Source organism: Psittacula echo (assembly GCF_963264785.1).
Source record: "Psittacula echo genome assembly, chromosome: 6".
Lineage (NCBI taxonomy): Eukaryota > Metazoa > Chordata > Aves > Psittaciformes > Psittacidae > Psittacula > Psittacula echo.
The window spans coordinates 35,075,746-35,100,456 of record NC_137743.1 but is presented as its reverse complement, the minus strand read 5'-3'; the positions used below and the strand labels follow the sequence as shown (position 1 = coordinate 35,100,456).

Sequence of the window (24,711 nt, the reverse complement as noted above, 5' to 3'; positions counted from 1 at the left end):
TACGCTCACTCGGTAACTATGATACATTCATATAATAAGTCACATTGATACAAGTGAACTAAACCCTACTGAACTGGTAAGTTCAACAGCCAGGTTTCTGTCAGGAAAAATAAAAATCATTGCAGCAAGAAGGCAAAAGTCAGAGCTTGCTCTCTAGAAAAGCTACAAACTGATGTATTCTATTCTATTCTGTTCTATTCTATTCTATTCTATTCTAACTATTTTTGTTGTCCTACACCTTGCGTTCATGGCATTATCAAGTCTTGAACAAACTTCATAGAATCATAGAATAGTTAGGGTTAGAAAGGACCTTGAGATCATCTAGTTCCAACCCCCCTGCCGTGGGCAGGGATACCCCACACTAAACCATGTCACCCAAGGCCACATCCAACCTGGCCCTGAACACCACCAAGGATGGAGCATTCACAACCTCCCCGGGCAACCCATTCCAGTGCCTCACCACCCTCTCAGGAAAGAATTTCTTCCTCATATCCAATCTAAACTTCCCCTGTTTAAGTTTGAACCCGTTACCCCTTGTCCTGTCACTACAGTCCCTGATGAATAGTCCCTCCCCAGCATCCTTGTAGGCCCCCTTCAGATACTGGAAGGCTGCTATGAGGTCTCCACGCAGCCTTCTCTTCTCCAGGCTGAACAGCCCCAACTTTCTCAGCCTGTCTTCATACGGGAGGTGCTCCAGTCCCCTGATCATCCTCATGGCCCTCCTCTGGACTTGTTCCAACAGTTCCATGTCCTTTTTCTGTTGAGGACACCAGAACTGCACACAATACTCCAAGTGAGGTCTCACGAGAGCAGAGTAGAGGGGCAGGATCACCTCCTTCGACCTGCTGGTCACGCTCCTCTTGATGCAGCCCAGGATACGGTTGGCTTTCTGGGCTGCGAGCACACACTGAAGCCGCCCCATACTCATTTTTTCATCGATCAACACCCCCAAGTCCTTCTCTGCAGGGCTGCTCTGAATCTCTTCTCTGCCCAACCTGTAGCTGCGCCTGGGATTGCTCCAACCCAGGTGTAGGATCTTGCACTTGGCATGGTTAAACTTCATCAGGTTGGCATCAGCCCACCTCACAAGCGTGTCGAGGTCCCTCTGGACAGCATCCCTTCCCTCCGGCATATCAACCGAACCACACAGCTTGGTGTCATCTTACTTGGTGTCAAACTTAAATCTACTTCTAAGACAAAGTTTACATCCTTCCATCTTTCTTTCTGAATTTTGTAAAAGTTCTTTAAAAGGATGTAGCAAAGAACTAAGGTCTAAGTCTTACAACTTCTCATTTCATCCTGGTTTAAGAGAAAGGAAGGAAATGCACTCTCCTGCAAAAGGAAAAGAGCAGGAAACAATGAGATATCAGAAGACCTGAAAGAAACAATGATAGGACAAGGGGGAATGGCTTTAAACTGAAAGACGGTAGATTTAGTTTAGGTATTAGGAAGAAGTTCTTCACTATGAGGGTGGTGAGGCACTGGAACAAGTTGCCCAGATGTGGCCGCCCCATCCCTGGCAGCATTCAAGGCCAGGTTGGATGGGGCTTTGAGCAACCTGGTCTAGTGGAAGGTGTTCCTGCCCATGGCAGGGGGATTGGAACTGGATGATCTTTAAGGTTGCTTCCAACCCAAATCCATTCTATAATTCTATGCATTAAAAGAGGAATATACTTACCCCCACATCTTATAAAGCAAGAACAGTGCCTAGATATCACAGTGATTGACATTCAATATGTAGGTCAACGACTTAGCCATAATATGGTCAGCTGCCAAATGTTAAAAGGTCACCTGATGATAATTGTGAACAAGACAAACTGAGCTACTTAAAAACAACCCTGTTATGAACAATTTCTCAGGGCTTAGCAATTCTGCATGCTTCTGTAATTTGCTCTTCTCTATTATGGTTGAATAACATTCTGCTAATTATTAATTGGATAATGATTTGTTTCTATCACTTATTCAATAATGTGTTCAGAGGTGTATTTTGAAAGCTCCCAGCTTTAAAGATCATAAATATCAGGCTTATCCTCACTAAACTGCTCTGGATGGAAGGCAGCTCCAAAGTGATAGTAGTGGAGTCCATGGAACTTTGAACTTTCTGCCCACTTTTGCACAGTTTACATCTAAAGTCACCAAAATACCTATGTCCTCTGGAGACCAAGGCAATGCTGCTTTCCCACTCACCTTGCAGGGAAAGGAAGATTTTTAACATGGGTAGTAATTAGGAGATTAAACATACTGGGTATTAAACTGGGGTCTGGCTGGAGATTAGTAGTCCACCCTTAGGAGGACTCCTTGTGGAGCATCCAGAAGGAAAACATCTCACCCTTGCTTTACATCCCACTTCCAAATCTAGCGGTCTTCAGAACACTCTGAGGACAGACATATGACAAGGCTCTGTTGTACAGTACTGACCACCCCTCTGGCCTCTGACATGGATCCTGGGCCAGGGCTGAGCTGCAATTATTTCTGCTCAGATAAAAAGCTGAAGACAAGAAAGCCAACAATAATTCCCTTGAGCTACCACTCCCTACTACCTCCCTAAGAGAAGCCAGACCATTAAAAATGCCACATAAATATCACTGACAGAAAACAGGCTTCAAGGTTATTCAGAAAAGCCCCACGCACAACCTTTTCTTTATAATAGTGTTAAAAACCCTGAGTTTTTTGAAAGAGCAAGTCACAGCACAGGCAAACCCAACAGCTCCCTTTTCGCAGAAGAAAAGGTAATGTTGTGGGGGAAAGGTAGAGCATTCCTCCTTCATGGGCCACAGAGGCATAATCAATTGGTACAAAAGCACATTGTTGAAACACAAACCATGGAAAGCTGCTTTATGAAGACGTGCAGCCAGCTGGAACAGCCATCAACAGCTGTGAGAGGAATTCACTCTAAGACTGAATCATTTCATTTCAGTGGGCTTTTTTCCTTTTATTACATGCAGCTCAGGCTGCTGAGCCTCATCCTGCAGACCCTCCACAGAGCAGCTCCACTTCTTTCTCTGCTCCCTTACATATTTGGGAGTATTAATAGTTCTCACTGTATTACTTAATCTCCTCCTGAGACATCATTTCTCCCTCTCCCATCATATAGCAGTGTTCCAACCTACTACATCACATTGTGTGGTATGCTAAGCTTTTTGACTGTAAGTCAGACAGTGTAAGTGGTTTGGGAGCGGGATAGGTACAGAATTTGCCCTTAAGAGAAGGGCTTTTCTGTGTAAATTGACTTAGTGTAATAATAGCAACAAACTGTGATTCACAGAATCATAGAATAGTTAGGGCTGGAAAAGACCTTAAGTTCACCTGGTTCCAACCCCCTGCCACAGGCAGGGATGCCTCACTCCAGATCATGTCACCCAAGGCTCTGTTCAACCTGGCCTGGACTTGAACACTGCCAGGGATGGAAAATTCACAGCTTCCTTGGATAACCCATTCCAGTGCCTCACCACCCTCACAGTAAAGAACTTCTTCCTTGTATCTAACCTGAACTTCCCCTGTTTAAGTTTAAACCCATTACCCCCTGTCCTACCACTACAGTCTCTGATAAAGAGTCCCTCTCTGGCGTCCTTGTAGGCCCCCTTCAGATACTGGAAGACTGCTATGAGATATCCACACACTCTTCTCCAGACTGAACAGCCCCAATTCTCTCAGCCTGTCTTCATACAGGAGGTGCTCCAGCCTCCTTACCATCCCTGTGGTCCCCCTCCGGACTTGCTCCAACAGTTTCATGTCCTTCTTATGTTGAGGACAGCAGAACTGCACACAATACTCCAAGTGAGGTCTCACGAGAGCGGAGTAGAGGGGCAGGATCACCTCCTTCGACCTGCTGGTCATGCTCCTTTTGATGCAGCCCAGGATATGGTTGGCTTTCTGGGCTGCGAGCACACACTGAAGCCGCCCCATACTCATTTTTTCATCGATCAACACCCCCAAGTCCTTCTCTGCAGGGCTGCTCTGAATCTCTTCTCCACCCAACCTGTAGCTGTACGTGGGATTGCCCTTACCCAGGTGTAGGACCTTGCACTTGTGTTGGTTGAACTTTATGAGGCTGGCACTGGCTCACCTCTCAAGCATGTCAAGGTCCCTCTGCATCCCATCTCCTCCCTCCAGTGGATCGACTGAACCACACAGCTTAGTCATCAGCAAACCTGCTGAGGGCACATCAATCCCACTGTCCATGTCACTGACAAAGACGTTGAACAGAGTTGGTCCCAACACTGACCCCTGAGGTACATCACTTGTTACCAGTCTCTGCTTGGGCAAGTCTCGAGTGCAGCCATCCAGCCAATTCTTTATCCACTGAGTGGTCCATCCATCAAATTTATGTCTCCCCAGTTTACAGACAAGGATGTTGTCTGAGACAGACCATGGAAGCTGGCAGAAAATATCCAGATGGAATGACATTTCCTGCTTGCTCTACTTCTAATTCTGCCCTCTTTCTGCTTGATATAGGCTACTTGATTATATCTTGTATATAGTTCACTTTATTATATGTGAAATATAAGTGGACAGAACCACAGCCCAGACCCCCAGCAAGCAGTGACATTGACATATACACTGTGAATCAACTTAAGCTTGAGACCGGCACAAAATTGCAAGGAGAAGACCACTGGCTGCTGAAGTCATGTACTTAGCATGAGCGACAGCAGGTGACGCCATAAGGGTATTGTAATTAAATATTATCTCAAGAAAATTCCTGATTCCTTCCTTGAAAAAAAAAACATGCAAACATGCAAATTTAGTGAAAAGGTATAAAAATTTCTGAAAAAGTGGGTGATATCTTCAAACAAATATAGCTTCTAAGCCTATACTTTTATTGGATTTTCAGACAAAGAAAAGAAATGCTTCTGGTATTCTGATAGTGTAGCCAACTGTAGCTCTCCTCTACTTCATTTCCATTGTAGAAATGCCAGCACATCCTTATACTGAGGAAAACCTCAGTATTAAGAGCAGTAAAAAGATATTAGAACAATGTTCAACACTTATGACAACTTTGTGAAAGCTATTTCACCACAGGCTGGCTCTAAAATGAACCATTGAGTGGATAACCAAGCTCAGCATCATGATTATTTACATGCATTGTACACTTTTTTAGATCTCCTTACCTGAACTGCTACAGTGAGATGGTTCCACTAGTCTGCCAGTCTTATCGTAACAGGCAATAGCTCGCAGCCGTACACCCTTGCCACACTCCTTCGTGTCTTTGTGGGACTGTGTTTGAAACTGTGGCTCAGAGGTACCTCCTCCGATAATGCAGTCAGACCAATTTCCATGGGGCTGGGAGGTAAACACCTCGCAGGGGCACAGCTCTGTTTCAACTTGAGGATAAACTTCAATATTCTGGCATTTGTCTCGCTTTCTGCTTCGCCCTGTTCCAACCACAGAAATTTGTTCATTACTTAACATCTGCTACTTTTGATAACACCACATCATATTACTTATACTTGCATGAATTCAACACATTAGAACCAAGACAATCCGAATGTTACCATCGAGGAACGTTTCTGAAGTATCTACTAGCTTCTGCCGGGGCTATGGTCTTCACAAGGTATTTATCTTGAGGGGCAGCCAGAGAACTTGGAAATACTGTTTTGATGGGTAGCGCAAGGAGAAAAATGTAAAATCTTACTTTAGGAATGGTCTGCCCAGATAATACCTTTTAATTTTATATAGCAACACTTTTCTTTATTTATCTGATGAAAATAAATATATTGTTTTGTTTGTATTTGCTCACAATCAATGGTTACTGGGACTGCTTCTAAAGAACTCTATATTAGCCACAACTTCTTTGAGGCTACATTACAAATTAGTTGAAGATGCATTCTGCTCACAAACCGTGCTTTGAAGAAAGCACAAAAGATAATCCTCAGTAAATTATTAGGGCTGGATAGCATTTCAATGGTTATACTTGGGTTTAAATTTTCTTTTGTTCTATTCCTTCAGCAGGTTTTAAAAGAAGGCTCTTTCAGAAGCTTCAGGAAGCAGCAGCATTCAAATAAACCTGTGGTACAGCTCTCTGCAACTGTACTCTCCATGCTTGTTCCTGCAAGACTTCTAGACATATGAAGAGGTCCCTTGTACAAGAAGAGATAATGTAAAGATAAGAATTCATGCTCCCTGCATCCCTATACCCACTCAAGGGAACAAATGTCTGTATACAGCCTCTAATGATAAAATCAATGCTTTTCATGGCACGGGTTAGCCAACATGTTATGAAGCAATCTTTATGCTGGCTGAGTTCAGAAACATCTTTGCATTTGTCATCTGCATAGAAGGGGAAAATTCATCTTCACTAACAAACCACATCTGTATACCATACTCAAAATGTTCACTAGGGATCTTGAATGCTCTAAAAATACTCCTGAAAAAAGTTTTTAATGCTTTCCCTAAAGAAATGTTTTCTCTTTGGTATTCCACACAAAAAAAAAGATACTAAGAACAAAAGGTAAGTTATATAACCCCACAACCCTCTTTCTAGTCTGGAACCAAGAGTCTTTTCACAATATAACACAAGTACAAGCTGGCTGCCATCAATAACTGTTTGCATACAAACATATACTTTCAAAGATAAGGGCAAGGATTGCAGACCTCTTCCATTACCTAAAGGGGTCCACAAGAAAGCTAGAGTGGGACTTTTTACAAGAGCAGGTAGGGATAGGAAGTAGAAGGTGTCCCTGCCCATGTCAGAGGAGTTGGAACTAGATGATCTTTAAGATCCCTTGCAACCCAAACCATCCTAGAATTCTATGATATGATTCTATGAATACGACTGTTCTTCAAGCCCCAGTTCTTTAAAAATTGTATTTTCAGAGTTCAGGGGAATGTAAAGTTCTAGCACAAAAGGATAATAAACACAAAGAAATTAAACAGTGCTGGCATCTTGATATTTCTCTGTGTGTATATATATATACATATTTATATATAATCTTATGTATTTATAATAAAATTTGATTAAGGTATAATAAGAAGTACAACTCCACATACTTCAAGGAAAGTCTTTTTAAAGGCTTTTAATAGACTGGGAGGTCTCCAGTGACATTTCCAGCATGTGATGTTTGATGAGCTGACAGAAGCCACAAACTCAGTGTATACCTACAGCTGTGTGTTCTGCATTGTATTGGTAAACATGGGAATTTGGGACTTGGCCATGTTTGCCATTACTGCATGAAGCACATCAGACACAGGTAAAGATACTAATAATCTCACACCTATATGACACTTTTTTTTCAACTTTCTCTGCCACCTGTTTTGTAGGAATCTTCCCTCTAATGAAACTGGCATGAAAGCCCTAATTTGAGGGCAAAAGTGACATTCATCCAATACTCTTCACAAAGAAATAGTTTTAGAATTAGTGATCGTGATATTTTTTATCACCTTCACAGATAGCTTTAAAAATTACTATAAAAATACTATCTCCAGAATTTTCGAGGATATAAATACTTCAATTAAATAGTATTTTCCTTTTAAAATTAAATTTCTACACACTAACAAATATTATATTCATTAAGTACTATCAGGTAGTACATACGGTGCATAAAAATCCATGCAACATTAAAAATCTACCTTCCTACAGAAAATGCACTGTATCCATAATAAAGTGAATTAATTGACTGTATTAATTAAGACTTCCTTAGAAACTGTTTTCATTATAATGACTGAATTTTGATATGTTTTGTAACAAGTCTTTCATTTCTTAAGTAATGACTAATTTCGTAAGTCTGTGATTACTTACAAAGTAAAATGAATAATACTGTTAAAAACTGAGTGGCAGGCAAGCAAATACTTAGCAAACAATTAGCAGATTCCTATGAAATGACACTGTTAATGAACTCTGCAATGCGGCGGCATGGTATGTAGTTACTGGCTTGGTTTAAACCAAGACAAACTCTCAGAATCAAGCAAAAAACATTCACGTGAGAACATGCAGAGTATTTAACAAGAAGGTACCATTCTACTCTTACAGAAAGGTGAAATACAAATGGACAAAGGACTCTCCTGACATTGTGAAATACTTCCCAAAATAGCACTTTCCTTAAATCTTTGGACTGAGTTCCTATGGATGAGATTTTTTGAGACTTCTGGCTAGCTCCACTTTTCATGAAGTTTTACACAACCGCAGATCAGCACTAATGTCATTGACTTTCCCTTTTGAAATATGGTCAAATCAAAACCGGTATCTGATTTGGTCTTCCCTCGCTGTAATCTATGGTGTTGTGCTGTCCCCGCCCCAGCATAGCCTGGGACTCCTGCTGCATGTTGACCACTTGTTTTTCAGAACTCCTTTGCTGGGTGGGGGCTGAGGCCATGAGCTCCTTCCCAGCAGGAGGAAGGGAATCCAACAAGGTCATAATGGAGACACTGGTGGTGTTTGGTCACAAATGCTTTGCTGGTGAAGAGACAACCTATCAAAATCTATGAGAAACTGTTTCTGATCCACTTAGTTGAATGGATTTATGTCTGATACAGAACATAGGAAGAAAGGGGATAGGTCAAACCTACACTGTTTTGTAACTTGCACAGATGTTCATAAAGAAAATTCAGATTTAAAACTGCCTGGAAGTAAGTATTCACTTAATTCTTACATATTTTCTACAAGAACAGTCACCTATTATTCTGATACGGATAAAGGATTTCTACTACTATAAACATACAGAGAACATTTTAGAATATGCTTTTTAGCAGAAACAATAGAAAAATGTATAATAATGGCTTTTAAGTAAAAGAAGAGTCTTTATCCTTCAATAAGCCATACTGACAAATGGCAGCTTGAAGCCATTATATATGCATACTGTAATTGTAAGTTGCTAAAAAGTTGGATCATTCCAGCAGTAGCAAACTGAATAACAAGACAGCCATGCAGCCAGGTACAAGTGAGTCTAGAAGAAAAGAGCAGTGGTAGCCACCATAATTCCCTGCTATTCAGTTCCCAGGCATTATCGCAGAAGATATTTTTACAGTCATGTTAGTATTCTACACTGTAGTAGAAGTCTTTCAAGTTTCACCTCTATAAATGAAGCAAACTCAAGCCAGCTGCACCATAGCTCTCAAACACCACACAGAAATATGAAAAGATGCCAGTTTTCAGAATAACAATAACAGTAAATTTCTTGTAAACCTTCTGAAAACAGTGTAATTCATTTTAATTTGATTTAGCTATGCATGTGTGGGGAAGACAACTCTGAACAAAACAAGCAGTTCCAAACTATTGATGCTATAGAGTTTTAAAGCTTTTCAGTTTGGTCAGCATTCAGATTACATAATAACAAACCACAGCAGCAAGTACGGGAGACTGCTCCACATGACAGTTTGAACTAGAGTTTTTAATGGATACATATAAAAGAACAAACAAAATTAGTTTAATGATACTGTTTTTTCTTTATTCATGGTACTAATTTGCCCCCTTGAACTACTGGATACTGCTGAGCACAAATCTCCCAGTTTTAAACTTTGGCCAGATTTCAAGAGTCTTAAACAGAAAATCACACTGATTTGTGCTTGTACAGTATGTACTTGTATACGTGTTTGCTGCATGCTTCCTAGATTAATAGGTCAGATAAACTTGCACAATGAATAGCTGCATTTGGTTTATGCCTAAAAATGGCTTTCAACTGCTTAGTTTTTCTGCACTATTCTCATACCAAAATGTATGTGAATAAAGCAGGCAATGATCAGAATCAGATAAAAAAACAATTAAGTATGATCAGTATTCTGTCTAGGCTTTCCCAAAACCCCAACAACAGTTCACCAACATCTGAGAGGTATTATCCACAAGTATTGCCATCAGATTAATATTAGAAAAGATTATACCTGTTAGTGACCGCCTCCTACTTCTGATTTGATTTGATTCACAGCCAAATGAACATGCTGTAAATTTTGACCAAGGCGTAAATGTGCAGTCATCTTTGCAGGGAACGAGGCACTCCTGTACAAGGGATGGCATAGCTCCAGCCCACCGCAAGCAGTCATCAACACTGGCGGAGTCATTGTGCTCTGAGAGGCATGTAACAGCTGAGAAGTAAAAGTACAGAAATCTTTATACTCTTATACCGTGTTTATACTCTATGCAGTCAGTACTTGTGTTCTATGTGAGATTCTCTCTCCTGGGTTAATAGGATAACGCTGATTTATTTTTAGGTCATTATTCATGCATCACTCAAATATGTGCCTGAAACTTCACAAAACCATGAAGACACAATCTTATTTGAGCCATGTATTCTCTAAATGATGATATAAATTCAGTCTTCTCAAGGAGGAAGTCATTTTAAGGGTGAGGGCAATGGTTTCAACAATGATACATTGTATGAACAAACAAGAAAAGATATAATACTGTGGCTATGTGCCAGAAAATATAGTTGGTCAAGATCAGGATTCCCAAGCTTTGATGTACACAACACTCATGCAACTGAAACTGCAGTTTCCTAAATATTGTGCTATCCTTTCTGCTCTCCCACTCTCTGGCCATCTAAACCTTTGAATCTTTGGCATAAATGGAGATGTGGAAGAGGAAGGGCACAAGCGTTCAGTCTGTGGCCACAATACAAAAGGACTGCAGCTACTGCACTTTACCAGAAGTCTGCTTTTACAGTGCACGACAGCTTGCTATGAGGATGGATGAATGAGAACTACTGAACGGATCCTTTAACAGGGGAAAAGAAAAAAAAAACAAAACAACAAAACAAACCAAAACCAAACAAACAGAAAAGAAAATAATAAAAGAAACCTGCTCTGCAGTTCTCAACTGAGGACAGTGTCACTCTACTGAGCTCCATCCAACCTGAAATGCCATTGCACACAAGCAGAAACAGAGCCCCTGTGCATATACTGAGATTTGTCTTCATGCACAGCACCACCAACACTGCAGCCCACATTCACATGCGATGCATTTCTCTAGTCCTCTGCTCAAAGCTTACAGGTCTTTAAGACTGGGCCATGGCAATAGGAAACATGAGGCACAGGGTTGGGCTAGGGCTCTGGTCTCTGAATTTGGATGTAGAATTTGGGGCCAGGCACAAGTCAAACAAGGTTTGCAAGGGCTTCGCCCAGGAATTAAGATGCACCGATTTGCCACCAGTTTTATTTTACCTCTATGCCCTTTTCCTTTAACACTCCATGCTGCCCTGCGGAGAAGGACTTGGGGGTGTTGATCGATGAAAAAATGAGTATGGGGCGGCTTCAGTGTGTGCTCGCAGCCCAGAAAGCCAACCGTATCCTGGGCTGCATCAAGAGGAGCGTGACCAGCAGGCCGAAGGAGGTGATCCTGCCCCTCTACTCTGCTCTCGTGAGACCTCACTTGGAGTATTGTGTGCAGTTCTGGTGTCCTCAACAGAAAAAGGACATGGAACTGTTGGAACAAGTCCAGAGGAGGGCCACGAGGATGATCAGGGGACTGGAGCACCTCCCGTATGAAGACAGGCTGAGAAAGTTGGGGCTGTTCAGCCTGGAGAAGAGAAGGCTGCGCGGAGACCTCATAGCAGCCTTCCAGTATCTGAAGGAGGCCTACAAGGATGCTGGGAAGGGGCTGTTCATCAGGGACTGTAGTGACAGGACAAGGGGTAATGGGTTCAAACTTAAACAGGGGAAGTTTAGATTGGATATAAGGAAGAAATTCTTTACTGAGAGGGTGGTGAGGCACTGGAATGGGTTGCCCAGGGAGGCTGTGAATGCTCCATCCTTGGCGGTGTTCAAGGTCAGGTTGGATGAGGCCTTGGGTGACATGGTTTAGTGTGAGGTGTCCCTGCCCATGGCAGGGGGGTTGGAACTAGATGATCTTAAGGTCCTTTCCAACCCTAACTATTCTATGATTCTATGAACACCCCTATCCTTTTTTGGACTGTAATAATTAATTTTTCAGGGCAGATAATGGCACTGGATAGCCATGATGGAGGACAAAATTATTAATGTGTAAATCTGAGTCACAGGAAGCCTGTAATAAAACTTGCTAAAGTTTCAGTGAATTAATAAGTAATTATAATAAATAAAAATAGTCTGCACATCATGGAGTCTTTCATTTCATCAATAATAATTAATTCTCACAAAAACTCTAAGATTATAGGCTATTTATATCCTACTTTGTAGGTTAACCAAAGGAAAGATCATGACTTGATTAAAGTAATAAAGTCAGGAACAGAGGTAGGAACTGAATTTGGCCGCAAGAGTTTAGTCATCTCATGCACTTTGATTTCAGGCAAGTCCACACATCATATCATAAGGCAACAGAAGATGAAATTATTTAATTGAGATTTTATTATTTAACAAGTTGCAATATTATTTTATGGAGATTCCTAAATAATTCAGGTTTTTGAGACAGCGTATGCTTTTCCTTGTTGCCGGCACTTAATGCAACTAGGAGTGCATGAAGTAAAAGGAAAGTAACAGTTAAAGGATTTACTGGGGTGTAACTTAGCAATGAGTACACCTGATTTTTGTTTTTTAACTACAGAACTGTATGGGAGCAAGGGATGGGTTGGCAACCATATGGAAAAGAAAAAGAAAAAAGTAGTTAGGTTTCTAAGAAAAAAATCAGCGTTTTGAAGAGTATGCAAAAGGTAAGCAACAGTTAAAAGTCTCTTTAGACTTAAATGACAATAAATCAGCATATTAATAACTACCTCTAAATTGCTGATCCTCGCCTTTGACTTTCCGTGCTTGTGACCCTTCCTAGCTCTCAACTCCAGCAGTCAGAAACTTGGACACATTCCCCTTCTCAGTTACAAGAGTGTAAGGACAGAGGTCACCATTCTGTATGGGAAAGCAGCGTAATTGCCCTATTCAGGAAGGTTAAACAAGTAATAGAATCTGATGCCCAAGGTCTATGTAGCCTCATTACCTTCAGCAAGGACACCAAAGATCTGGCAACACAAATATGTCCATGTGAAGTATGGCCAAGTATATGCAAACCATCCTCTCAGCATCATGACAGCCACTAGCGTCTGCAGGGAAACGAACAGTATCCTACACCACCAGCCCCATGAAGAAATTTTTGCAACTGCGTAATAAACCATCACGTTGCAATGTTTACTACTGTCTGACAGAAGACCACAATTCATTCCTGACATTTATTAATGGCAACACAAGTGATGGAACTTCTAAATATCAATGTTAAACTAGACACTCCATGCTGCAATGAGTTATTACCTAATAGCCTCATCTTCTGCACAAATATGCTTAATTTTAAGCATACAAATAAGTCACTGAGATTGTTGAGCCTATTTTGATGCTGAAAGTGATGGATATATAAGGACATAAGGAATGGGTATATAAGGAATGGGTATATAAGGAATGGGTATATAAGGAATGGGTATATAAGGAATGGGTTGCCCAGGGAGGTTGTGAATGCTCCATCCTTGGCAGTGTTCAAGGCCAGGTTGGATGAGGCCTTGGGTGACATGGTTTAGTGTGAGGTGTCCCTGCCCATGGCAGGGGGGTTGGAACTAGATGATCTCAAGGTCCTTTCCAACCCTAACTATTCTATGATTCTATGACTCTATGACATATAAGATCAGGGCAAATATTTGACAGAGATCATGGAGCTTAAAGAAACTGGTGTAGAGGAAAGTCAAAATTACAAATAATATAGTGGATTATACATGTAAAAGCATGGAGACATGATGGAGTTGAAAAGAAGAAAATACAATGGATAGTCTAGTAAGAGACCTAAGACTTAAAGGAGGAGAGAAGGATGATCTCCTGTGAGGTGATTAGGGACAGAAAGGTGGTTGAAAATAGAGAATTGCTGCTTTTTGTAAGTGCTGATCTTGGTAACTCAACCTGGTCATTCCTGAGACAGCAACAAAACCCCCATGCCAGCAAACAGAGAAGGCACCAGCCAAAGAGCAAGGAATCCAAGAATCATTTTTTGATGCCTAAGACACTACCTAGAAAGCAAACATTTTGCTTTTCTGCACTTCTGCACTTATCACTGCCAGCAGTGTTATTACTAAGTTGGTAGGTCCAGATGAGCACCTTCTTGGAGACCCAACCAAGCAGCTGCATCACTGCTGTTAGAGCAGGCACTTCTTGTTTCACATGCATAAATAAAATGCCAGCCATGAACATCTGGTACCCTTAGATACCAAAAACTCAGGCTGCCTTGGATTTGCCAAAGCAGTACAGTGCATTTCAGTCATACTAGGAGGCAATTAATTTCTACTCAAGAGACTGCTGACATCTTCAAAGACAATGCCAATGCATGACTTCTTCAGTTTGAGCTGAATTACCTTTAAAAGCTTGAGCTTAATGGGCCTGATATTTATGGCATGTCAGTCATAAAAATGGCAGGGTTTCTGGTACATGCTTACAGTGATGCTTCAGGTGAGCAGCATAAACTGCTAAAATAAATTAAATAATAAAATAAATGCCCCATTAGGGCATTTTAATGGATTGAAAAGGGCCAGACAGAAATCAGCAGAGCTGACAGATAGACTCCAGTGATTCATTCAGGAACTCATCACCTCATTTCTGCCTGCTGAGAACTTATTTCTGAGTTAAGTTAGCTTTAACACTTACAAGAAAAATATTTTCAAATACGGGCACTTCTGGAAATAGAATGAGACAAATCTGTTTTCAGTGGACCTTCAGGAAAATTAGTAAAATTATTCATCCTCTGTGGTTTCAAACTACTGATTGGGTTGCCTCATGTGTGGTTTATGTTGCATAAAAAAATATTTCCCCGTAATCCTCAGTTCTGTCACAGTGGTTTTAAATAAACTCATACCGCAAAGCCATCTCTGCTATGTCAACATCTCTTTTTTTTTTAAAGCGGGTACCACCGGAGAGCAAATGCAGTCCACTTGCAGCCCTATGCACTGAGAAAAAAAAAAATCACATAGTAACAATAAATCCCTCTGAGATATAATGTGTGACTTCTGCCATCTCTGCAGCATTTAGAATGGCCACAAACATACAAACAGAAACAGCTAATAACAGGACATTACCAGATAAACGGATTAAAATTATAATATTGATTCCCATAAAGAGGGGAAGTGTAGGATTTCCTTTTGAACTCTTGCTATTCTTTCTTATTACCACCAGTCAATGCCACCAAAGCAGAAATAATCACTTCGGGCCAAGCGGGATGACAATATAATGCAATTCTGTTGAATTGCACAAAACAATGGCTGACACCCAAAAAAAAGTACATCTTCTCTCATAACAACAGAAATAATATCACGAATTAAACTGAAAAGTAATCAGGTTTAAAATGCTAAAAGATAATAACTTTTTTTTTTTTTCCAGGAAAGAGCTGGAATTGTTTAACAGAGTGTGGATACACTCGTTAGGGTGTCAAGAAAAGTTAACAATTAATATGAGCAATGAAAATAGCTGCAGATGCAACCTCTTTGCTTCCAGACATAAGTCAAGTGTTAAATGTACAGCTTGAGGAGGAAATTTCCCTTTCTGCAGTTATGGAGTCCTGTCGGGACACTGAACAAGGACTGCTAACAGGATACTCAGTCTAACAGGATGACAGACTCTGCCTTCTGGTTTTATTTTTACACCCACAAGAGTATGTTTGTATGCCACCATGTTAGCATATGACACACAGAAGCATATGGAAGCTGTATTATTTAACTACATTTATCCTAAATTAAAAGCAAACAGTAGACACTTCTAGAAACTTTTATATGGTGAGATCAAATATCTGCATGCTGCCAAATTGCAGAGGCACTGAATGCATCCTTAGATGACGCTACATCACCACCAAATAAGTATGTCAGCATCAAACTGGGGTAACTCAAGTGCTCTCAGGAGACACACGCCTGACTTAAGAGTACTACAGAGGGTCCTAACAAAAGGAGTGTATTGAGAAAAAAATATTACAGGCATAGCATTGCCTCCAATAAGGAAAGACAACATAAATATAGTTCCTCTTAAGTAAAAATCCAATTACAGACAGTCTTGGTAATTATATTCATTTACCAAAGTTATAATCAATTCTCCTTTAAAAATTCATTTCAAGAGTTTGCAATGGGTAAAAAGCTGAAGAGTGAAAATATCAACTACAAACCAGTAAAATTATATTGTCCATGGCACTTCAATTTGGGAAACCTAAATTAGTCGTTTCAAAACTGTGGAATTAAATGTCATTGGAACATCTGAAAACAATGACTGATAATTCCAGGAAGGTACACTCAGGACAAACACTAAAACTAAAGCTATGCAGCAGTGTAAATCAAATAATTTGATTTAGTACAGGAATAACAGGATGATCTATGAGGTTAGACAAGAGGTCTAATGCTCAAGAGGTGAAGACACAATGATGTAATAACCTTCCCTGGCTTCAAACTCTAAAAATGTGTGAAAAATCAAAGCCAGCATGACAGGCAAAGGAATCCTTTGAATGTAGCTGTTTACCTTCTCATTGTTCAAAAAAATTCCCATTTTGTGTTGCTTAATTATTTTCATTACCCCTCAATGTAACAAGATAACATATCACTACTTACATATATGACTAATGATAAGTGAAAAAGAAGTTCACATATAATATGTTAGGAAAAAAAGAAGAAAATAAGGATCCAGACCTGCTGACTACAGGCTGAGAAAGTTGGGGCTGTTCAGCCTGGAGAAGAGAAGGCTGCGTGGAGACCTCATAGCAGCCTTCCAGTATCTGAAGGGGGCCTACAAGGATGCTGGGGAGGGACTATTCATCAGGGACTGTAGTGACAGGACAAGGGGTAATGGGTTCAAACTTAAAGAGAGGAAGTTTAGATTGGATATGAGGAAGAAATTCTTTACTGAGAGGGTGGTGAGGCACTGGAATGGGTTGCCCAGGGAGGTTGTGAATGCTCCATCCTTGGCGGTGTTCAAGGCCAGGTTGGATGAGGCCTTGGGTGACATGGTTTAGTGTGGGGTGTCCCTGCCCATGGCAGGGGGGTTGGAACTAGATGATCTTAAGGTCCTTTCCAACCCTAACTATTCTATGATTCTATGATGACCTCATTTATTTTCTGTATTGATGCTTCTTTATACTTAGAATCATAGAATCATTTGGGCTGGAAGGGACCTTAAAGATCATCTGGTTTCAAACTCTCTGCCATGGGCACCTTCCACTAGAGCATGTGGAACATTTATGTTACTCTTGGTACGTTAACATAACTCCTAGTTATAGGAGAGCAGACGCAGACATAATGTAAGATAAGGCTCTGCTGGCCCTCAGGTTTAACTCTAGGGTCCAGCTTCTATAAGGACATAAATAAACATTTTCATCACTGTGACAGCCCCTTTGGATGTAGCAGCACTCTCTGCAATTAAGTGTCTCCAAAGTCTGGACTAACAGAAGCAAAACATAAAAATTAAAATTAAAAGATAACCCCATTAAAATTAAATCTGAGGAAAAGAACAAATGATGCCAGGAAGGACATCGCAGATACAAATCTAGGAAAAATACCAGAGTAAGAGCTGGAACAACTAGTTATGCAGCAGTGACACTGGCTGTAAGATCGGTTTCCCATTTTATAATTATTAATTATATTGACAGTAGTGCTAAAGGGCTAACAATGCCATTGAGCAAACACAGTACTGAATAAACACAGCCCCCACTAATGTGCTCTAAACAAAAAATAGGAACCTGAGATGGTGTTGGGAAGCAATAAAGATGGTAAATATCAACTGAAAAGATAAAGGAAAGCAATTTAAATGATTTGCATGAAAAGAGGTCAGAAAAGAATTGGGTAGAAAAGTTTGGTACAGAGCAGTAGCATGGAGAAAAGACTGTAACGACGGAAAGGGGAGAAGTTTGGGATAGAATTGGAATGAAAATTAAAAAAAAAAAGCATGCAAAACCGTGAAGATCCTTCTCAAGTTAAAGGTCCATGGTTTAGCAGCTCTTTGAGTTGGTTCCTCTCTGCAGCCTTCCCACAATAAGGTATGCACATGGGGAAAGAGAAGTACAGGAGGCTCAGAAAAAGAGGAGTCCTAGCTGCAGCTTTCTGGGGGCCAGCATGGTGGAAGGCGACCTCCAGCACAGCCAAAGCCATGCCTCTGCTGGGGTAGCCATTTGCATGTGTCTGACCCAGCCACAGAACTCCCCCATAGCTCCATGCCACTGGCATACACCAGAAGGAACAAAGCAGTCTGTACAAAAGGTCTGCATACCAAAAGCACACATCCCTCCCACACTGTTCACTCTTCACAGCTCATGACTCTCAGCCAACATGAGAAAGCAACAGAAGAAAGCAGCTGAAAGGGATTACAAGGGCAATAAAATCAGTGCGGGCTGACCTCTGCCATATAATGCCTTAAACTGGACTCACGTCTGTTCCACTTTAAAGTAACCTCTTAAGAGTACAATTTTTCATACTTATGGATAAGTTTATGGATTATTTGGTTTGGAATATATGATTAGAATCACTGTAAGAACTGAGCTGTACATGTCAATTTTGCCAAGCTATGTTACTTGATGTTTTAATTTTTCCTCATCTGTGAACCAAGACTGCCCACTGTTTAAGGAGAAGTAGGAGAGAAATACATTGCTGTAAAGGCCATTCCTCCTCCCACCCACATAGTGAATGCAGAACACAAGATTGGTACATCAATGTCTAGCACCATTTTCACTTTAATACATGTATTTTCTTACTGCAAATGGTTCACAGTCTGCCTGGCTAGAAAGACAAAATAATGTGATTTTTTAAATGTTTCAAATTTACTTTGCCAGAGAATAACTGAAATCTGAGTGCTCCTACATTATGCAATCAGTCTAAGGAACCTTTCACAATTTTTCCCTTTTTTTTTCCTAATGTTATTATAGGTTTTGAATTGCTTTTACTTCCATTTTCTATAAAAAATAAAATCAATGAAAGTGCATTAGATTATTAATGACAGAAATTATGCTTCTGCTCCTTTCAGAGGACATAACAAAATGCAAAAATATTCTTCCTTTTTTCCTCTTTCTGTGGCCCACAATTACTAAAATTACTTGAGTTGAATTTATTTGTAGCACTATCATCAAGTTATATTTAAGATGAATTATTTATTGCATAACTTGAAAATAAAACTAAGACATCTTGTTATATACACACATATTGAGACCACAGTAAATAAAAAGAATCAAACATGCCAAATAATACAAGACAAAATGTAAACCAAACACATTTACAGTAACTCAAGTAACTCAACTCTGGTAACACAAGTTCGAAAAGCACCTAGCTGTTTAAGAAAGCACTGACTTCCTTTAGAAAGTTTTGCATCAGTTATATATTCAATTTTTTGGTGATAGCTGGATGAACTTAAAATCTCATGAAGCCTGTTTTATTCCAGCTAGGTACAGCTTTTGGTAGCACCCCATGGTTGTCTTTCATGACAGCAGTAAAGAGCTCAACACTATGGTCAACTCCCATGGCAAAACCAACCTTATGAAGGTCTCAGAAGACAGCCTTCTAAACTTGTCCAGACAAATGTCCATTTCAGTCTGAATTTTTTTGGCATTAAGTTTGATCAAATTAATCACTTGCACCACCTTTCAGATAACCAAGCATTCGAAAGCATTGCATTATGTTGGTTTAGGAAAATACATTTGAAAATCTTGCACTGGAAGGCAGGCACTCTGCTATTTCACTCCATCTATCACTTTAGTGAAACATAGATACTAAATCTAGAATGTAACGCTAACACACTGGCATATTTACAACTCCCACAACATTATATTTAAAATATTATGGTCCAAGATAACACCAAATGATTTTAATCTACCCTTCCTCCTCAGTTCCCTACTCCCCAGCTCTGGCTCTTCTCATTTAAGCTTTCAAAACTCTTCACTGCCCTTGGCTGATCAAGGACCAGCAACTAAGCTACTGTGGATATATACATGCCCTTCAACAATTTTCAGCTCATCCTGATGAAAATCCTGATGAGCCTTCTGCTCTCAACTGACTGTTCTCCTCTTGCCCCTGTTAATTCTGTTGTTAATACCCAAATCCTACTCTACTAGGCATGATCCAAAGCCCCAAGCAAGATGGCACAAATTAACCTGCTGTTGCATAGATCTCATTACAAAAAGGGGTTGTGTGGCAGCCTGTTGTCCACCAGTGTGGATTTATTCTCCAAAATTCGTATTTGCTCACTACTTGGTCACATAGCTAACCTCTAACAGAGAATGTCTGTCTGAAATTACTGCCCACACAATGTTATTTATAGTACTGTACCTAAGATATGAAGATTTGGAATGGTATAAAATAAGACGAGCATGTGGTTTCCTCTATTTAATTGCATTTTTAAATAACCATTCTTTACCAGAATTCAGACCACAATGGCATTTTACAGCATACAGATTAGTCATCTTTATCAAAGTTCAAAACTGTAATTCAGAAAGTAGTAACATCGAAATTTGGAAACCTCCCATAACTTCCTATATTCCATTCATACAAACTGCTGTTATATTTTTCTAAAGTACCAATGGATTCTGTAGATAAAGTTGTCCTACATAAAACTTTGCACTTCAACTATCACTTCTCTAAAGTAAATGAACAGATAAGAATACTAAATGCTTTGAGGTTTGAAGTCTGGCTACTCATCTCTAGCCTAAAGCTGATAAAATAACCAAATCTACTTTGATCAAAGCTAATAAAAATGCATACTCATATAATTCATGTTATCTAAATTAAGTATCTTACAGCCATCATAAAATAGTCTATCTTATGAGACAAAATAAAGATACCATACTTGAGACTGAAGGGTCAGCACAGTCTAAGTACAGTAAAGTACCACAACTTAGATTAAGGTGAGAGAGGCAGAAAAAGATTGGAATAATCTTGAGAAATCAAATGTTTGAGGCCTTTCTGGAGATTCGCCCAATAGGAAACCCAAGTACTCAGATTAGAACCCAGTAGGAACAAAGTGACACTCTGATGTGTGGGAACCCCATACATATAATACATACTGTATAAATTATACATACAGAAAGGCTTTTTATACTTCTTCCTGAACACTCCTAGTGTGCGGGGGAAAAGTGCTTTAAAGAAACCCTACCTCAGAGCATCCTTTCTTTAGTAGGAAAAAAGAAAGATAAACAAAATCAAAAAAGAAAAACAAATTCCCCTCAAGAGACTAACAGTCGAAAGCACTGAAGGATATATTTCTGTATTATGTGTATAAAAGACCCTGATTCATGTAAGTGTAAGAATTAGTATGACCCCTGGATCATGTTCAGTGAACATTTTTGTGCGAGCAAAGGAGTTCCAATAGATTTGCCTCTTAAGAATGATAAAAATAATTACATTCATCTTGCCTTATGTTTGCTGTTCAGACCGTTCTCACTGCTAGAACATTCCTTTTTACTCTTCTTTTGAAGCTAACAGATCTAAAGGGACTATTTGCTTTCCCCTTCTAGTCTCTTAAACACAAGGTAGAAGATCAGAGAAGATGCAAAAGGAGATATTTTACAGTATGTTATGTTTTTGTTATGATGATCTCTTCCTTTCTTACAGGCAGAAAAAGAAAAAAAAGCAGCAACATTTCTTATGCAGCTTCTGCTACTCTTCCTAGATTTGCAATAAATTCTTATAATTGAGTGGAGATTATAAAGCCAATTGTATTCCTGCTGAAACAATGGGATAACTCACATTTGTTTCAATAGGAAAACAACAGATCCTATTATATTTTCTTTTAATATCGATGAATGAAGTATTTGTTTGCAAGCATTTGTTTCTAAAGCAATTACACAATCCAAACACCAATGGATCACTATAGGATCATTCATGTTTAACAGATACAATATCTGGACACAAAAAAGTTCTCCACTGTGATTTCTTTACCACTGGTTCAGATTATATAATTTATGGTTTAACTGAAAAAAAAAATCAAATGAAATAAAAGCAATTTAATATAACGAAAGTAATTGCATCAGACTTAGAAACACTTTCCACCCAGCTGGAAGATTATTAGTAGAATCATAGAATCTTAGTGGTTTTAGCTATTTTTCACATGCTTCATTCTAGCTAACCCCAGGGTAGAACTGACTGGGACACTACACTACATTTTCTTGTATTACAGTTTTTCCAGTATAAACCATTTTAATCTTCGCTATAATAAATCACCAGCTTACTCTTGTTTTATACTCCTTTTCACCTGTGAAGATTTGTTCATCTTTGCTGGACCTCAGAGCAGTTTCTCCCACAAAATTGCACTGTGTGTGAATCTCTTGTAGAAGATTTTTGCCAACTGTCATCACACTTAAAAGTGAGGAGCTCTTAAAGCAGGGGAAGGTCATCTTTAGAAAGTAACTTGAAATAAAATTCTACAGAGTGGTTTATGGATTTTTTTCTGACTTCTTAAAAAATATTCTTTAAAAAGAAAAAAATAAATCAAGAAAATAAGAGTCCATGGAAATGAAGAGACAGTAACCTGATTGCTGTTCATATTCTGCCAGTGCCACAATAGTGGACCCACCACTTATACGCACTAACACTTCTATTTATCTTCAGCATGCCTCTCCTGGCTCATTTGAAAGTAGTTGGGCCACAAGTATGTATCATCAGCTTCCTCCTCCTATAAGAGCAGGAATATCCTCTAAACCTCTGAGAAAAACTCAACATTCACACACAGGGTCAGGACCTGTACTGGTCCAGGAGCACATCAGTGGCTCAGACCTGAGGCTGCCTCAGGGACACACAGCCCATAGGAACATAGCACCCTGTCTTCCTTGGAGAGTAAACAGACTATGGCCAATTATTCCCAGCACGACCATTTCTCTTAAAGCCAAGTAAAAGTAATCAGAGAGTCTTACAAAATTTCCCAAAGTGGTAATTACTTCTTTCATTCTGAGTAAGTCACTTAGGAAATAAACTTTAATGCAAAACTAACTCAATACTTTGAAAATCCAATAAAGATTCATGTCACATTTCCTTTTCAGAAGAGAGAACTGATATTTGAAATTTTAAGTATGTATTTCAAAGAAACAGTAAATAGCAGCTTTTGCATCAGAAGCCCAAAGGAAAAGGAACTATCCAGACAAATGTGCACTACTTGGGAAACTAACTCTTGCTGTTGCTGTAATGAAAGTATAAATATTGCACACCCCAAATTCATAGCAATTTATTTCTATAAGCAAGTTTGACATGGCACGGCCAAATAAATTAAGATTGTATGGCTATGCAGAACTGAGAGATTCTCTAAGATACTGCATTGGTTTTTTGCCTTTTCTTCAGAACTTTGTCTTGATTTCTCTTTAAACCTTTGTCTTGTCCTATTTGAAGACCTATGCTCCAGGGTTATATCTTATCAGTTAATTAATTTTTAGAATGGAAACACAGCAAAAATGACTACATAAACTTTTGTTCATATATATCAAAGCCAATGTCAACCAACGTGGTTCCTGTGTACTTAATCCAGGAGATTTATAATCATAGAATCTCATCTTCCATTTATAGCCTGAGGCAAAAGTAGGTCTTGCAGAAAGATGTGGAAAGTGGCAAGGTTTAGTAGAGCAATAACATTGCTCAACAGTTTAAATATTGGTCTAGCTACTAAACTTTATGCCATGAGGTTCTGGCAGTACATTATTAAATACCAAGACTTCATCCATGATTTTCACTTCCTCAGAATAATGCAAAATTCATTTCAGAAAAAAAAACCTGTGACGTTTTGGGATTTTTTTCACCAAAACTCCACAAACCCTTGAAGATAACACTATTCTTCAGGAAATTAAGGCAACACTAATGGGGAAGTATGGAGAGTGGGTGTGTAATCTATCAGTCCTTCTGAAAAATGAGGACTGATACATTACACACCCACTGTAAATTAATCAACAATTTAGCAGTGAAATAATAAAAGCCATGAAAACCAGGCTTTACAAGGTCACTACCAACAAGGAATAAAGGAGAAACTAATTAGGCTGGAAAGTTTGAATCAACAAATAAGAGAAGGATCCTTGGAGGCAACTTTGATTTTTATTTCACTGGCTCTTCACCCAACATCAGCAGATCTCATTGATGTGCATTAAAAAAAAAAAAAAAAATCAGGAAAAAAGACAATGATGTTTGAAAATCATTTTGAATTCACACAGTTTAAAATCACAATAAAAGACCCAGCAGTAAAAAGGATGAAATACAGAAAAAGAATAAAAACTGAATTGTAATCGGAACCCGAGAGGATGATGCAAGGTTGAGAGAATGCAGCAGCCTCTCGCTTAACTCCAAGCATGCCTCTTCCCCCAGGTGAGGATCAGGCCCTTGGGCTTCTAACTCCTGTCATTTCAGAAAAGGTGTGGGATCTGGCACTGGAATATACATACATATATATGCATATATATATGTTATAATTTACCACCATCCCTGATTTTTTAATTTTTTTTTTTTTTTTTAGTGCAAGGTTAGATCTATATAGGTTTGTTAACAGTCTCTCAAGGAAGTTTCACTAAGAATAGTTTTAAAAAGTCAAGAAAACTTCTTATCATTTAGTTTCAATGAAACACAAGAGAACATACTGTAGATTTAGATCACCGTATCAGTACTTTTGATTTACTCACATTTTCCACGTGAAGACAGGCAATTCCCATATATAACTTTATTCCAAAGCTGTGACCTTGACTTTTACTGAAAGTTCAATTGCAGGGATATTGTTTTTGAGGGAAGATGAAGGAAGAAAGGATTTCTCACAGATAAGAAAATGAACTATCAAATGCAGCTTATGAAATACTACTGTTTCAAATAGATGCTCTGGTTTAACATGGTTTGACAGTAGCTTCAAAAATTATGACTAGATCATTATGTAGCACAC

At 39.3% G+C, this 24,711-nt stretch overlaps 1 protein-coding gene across 1 annotated transcript in view; it reads right to left on the bottom strand.

Moving 5' to 3' along the window:
- The window catches only part of THSD7B (thrombospondin type 1 domain containing 7B), a gene marked incomplete at both ends in the record, with an annotated part of 281,668 nt that overhangs the window by 102,112 nt on the left and 154,845 nt on the right, over positions 1-24,711 (bottom strand). Inside the window, 2 exons of the mRNA XM_080620490.1 lie at positions 5,109-5,372; positions 9,811-10,011. Coding sequence (XP_080476616.1) covers positions 5,109-5,372; positions 9,811-10,011 — 465 coding nt within the window. The remainder of the gene's footprint in view (positions 1-5,108; positions 5,373-9,810; positions 10,012-24,711) is intronic.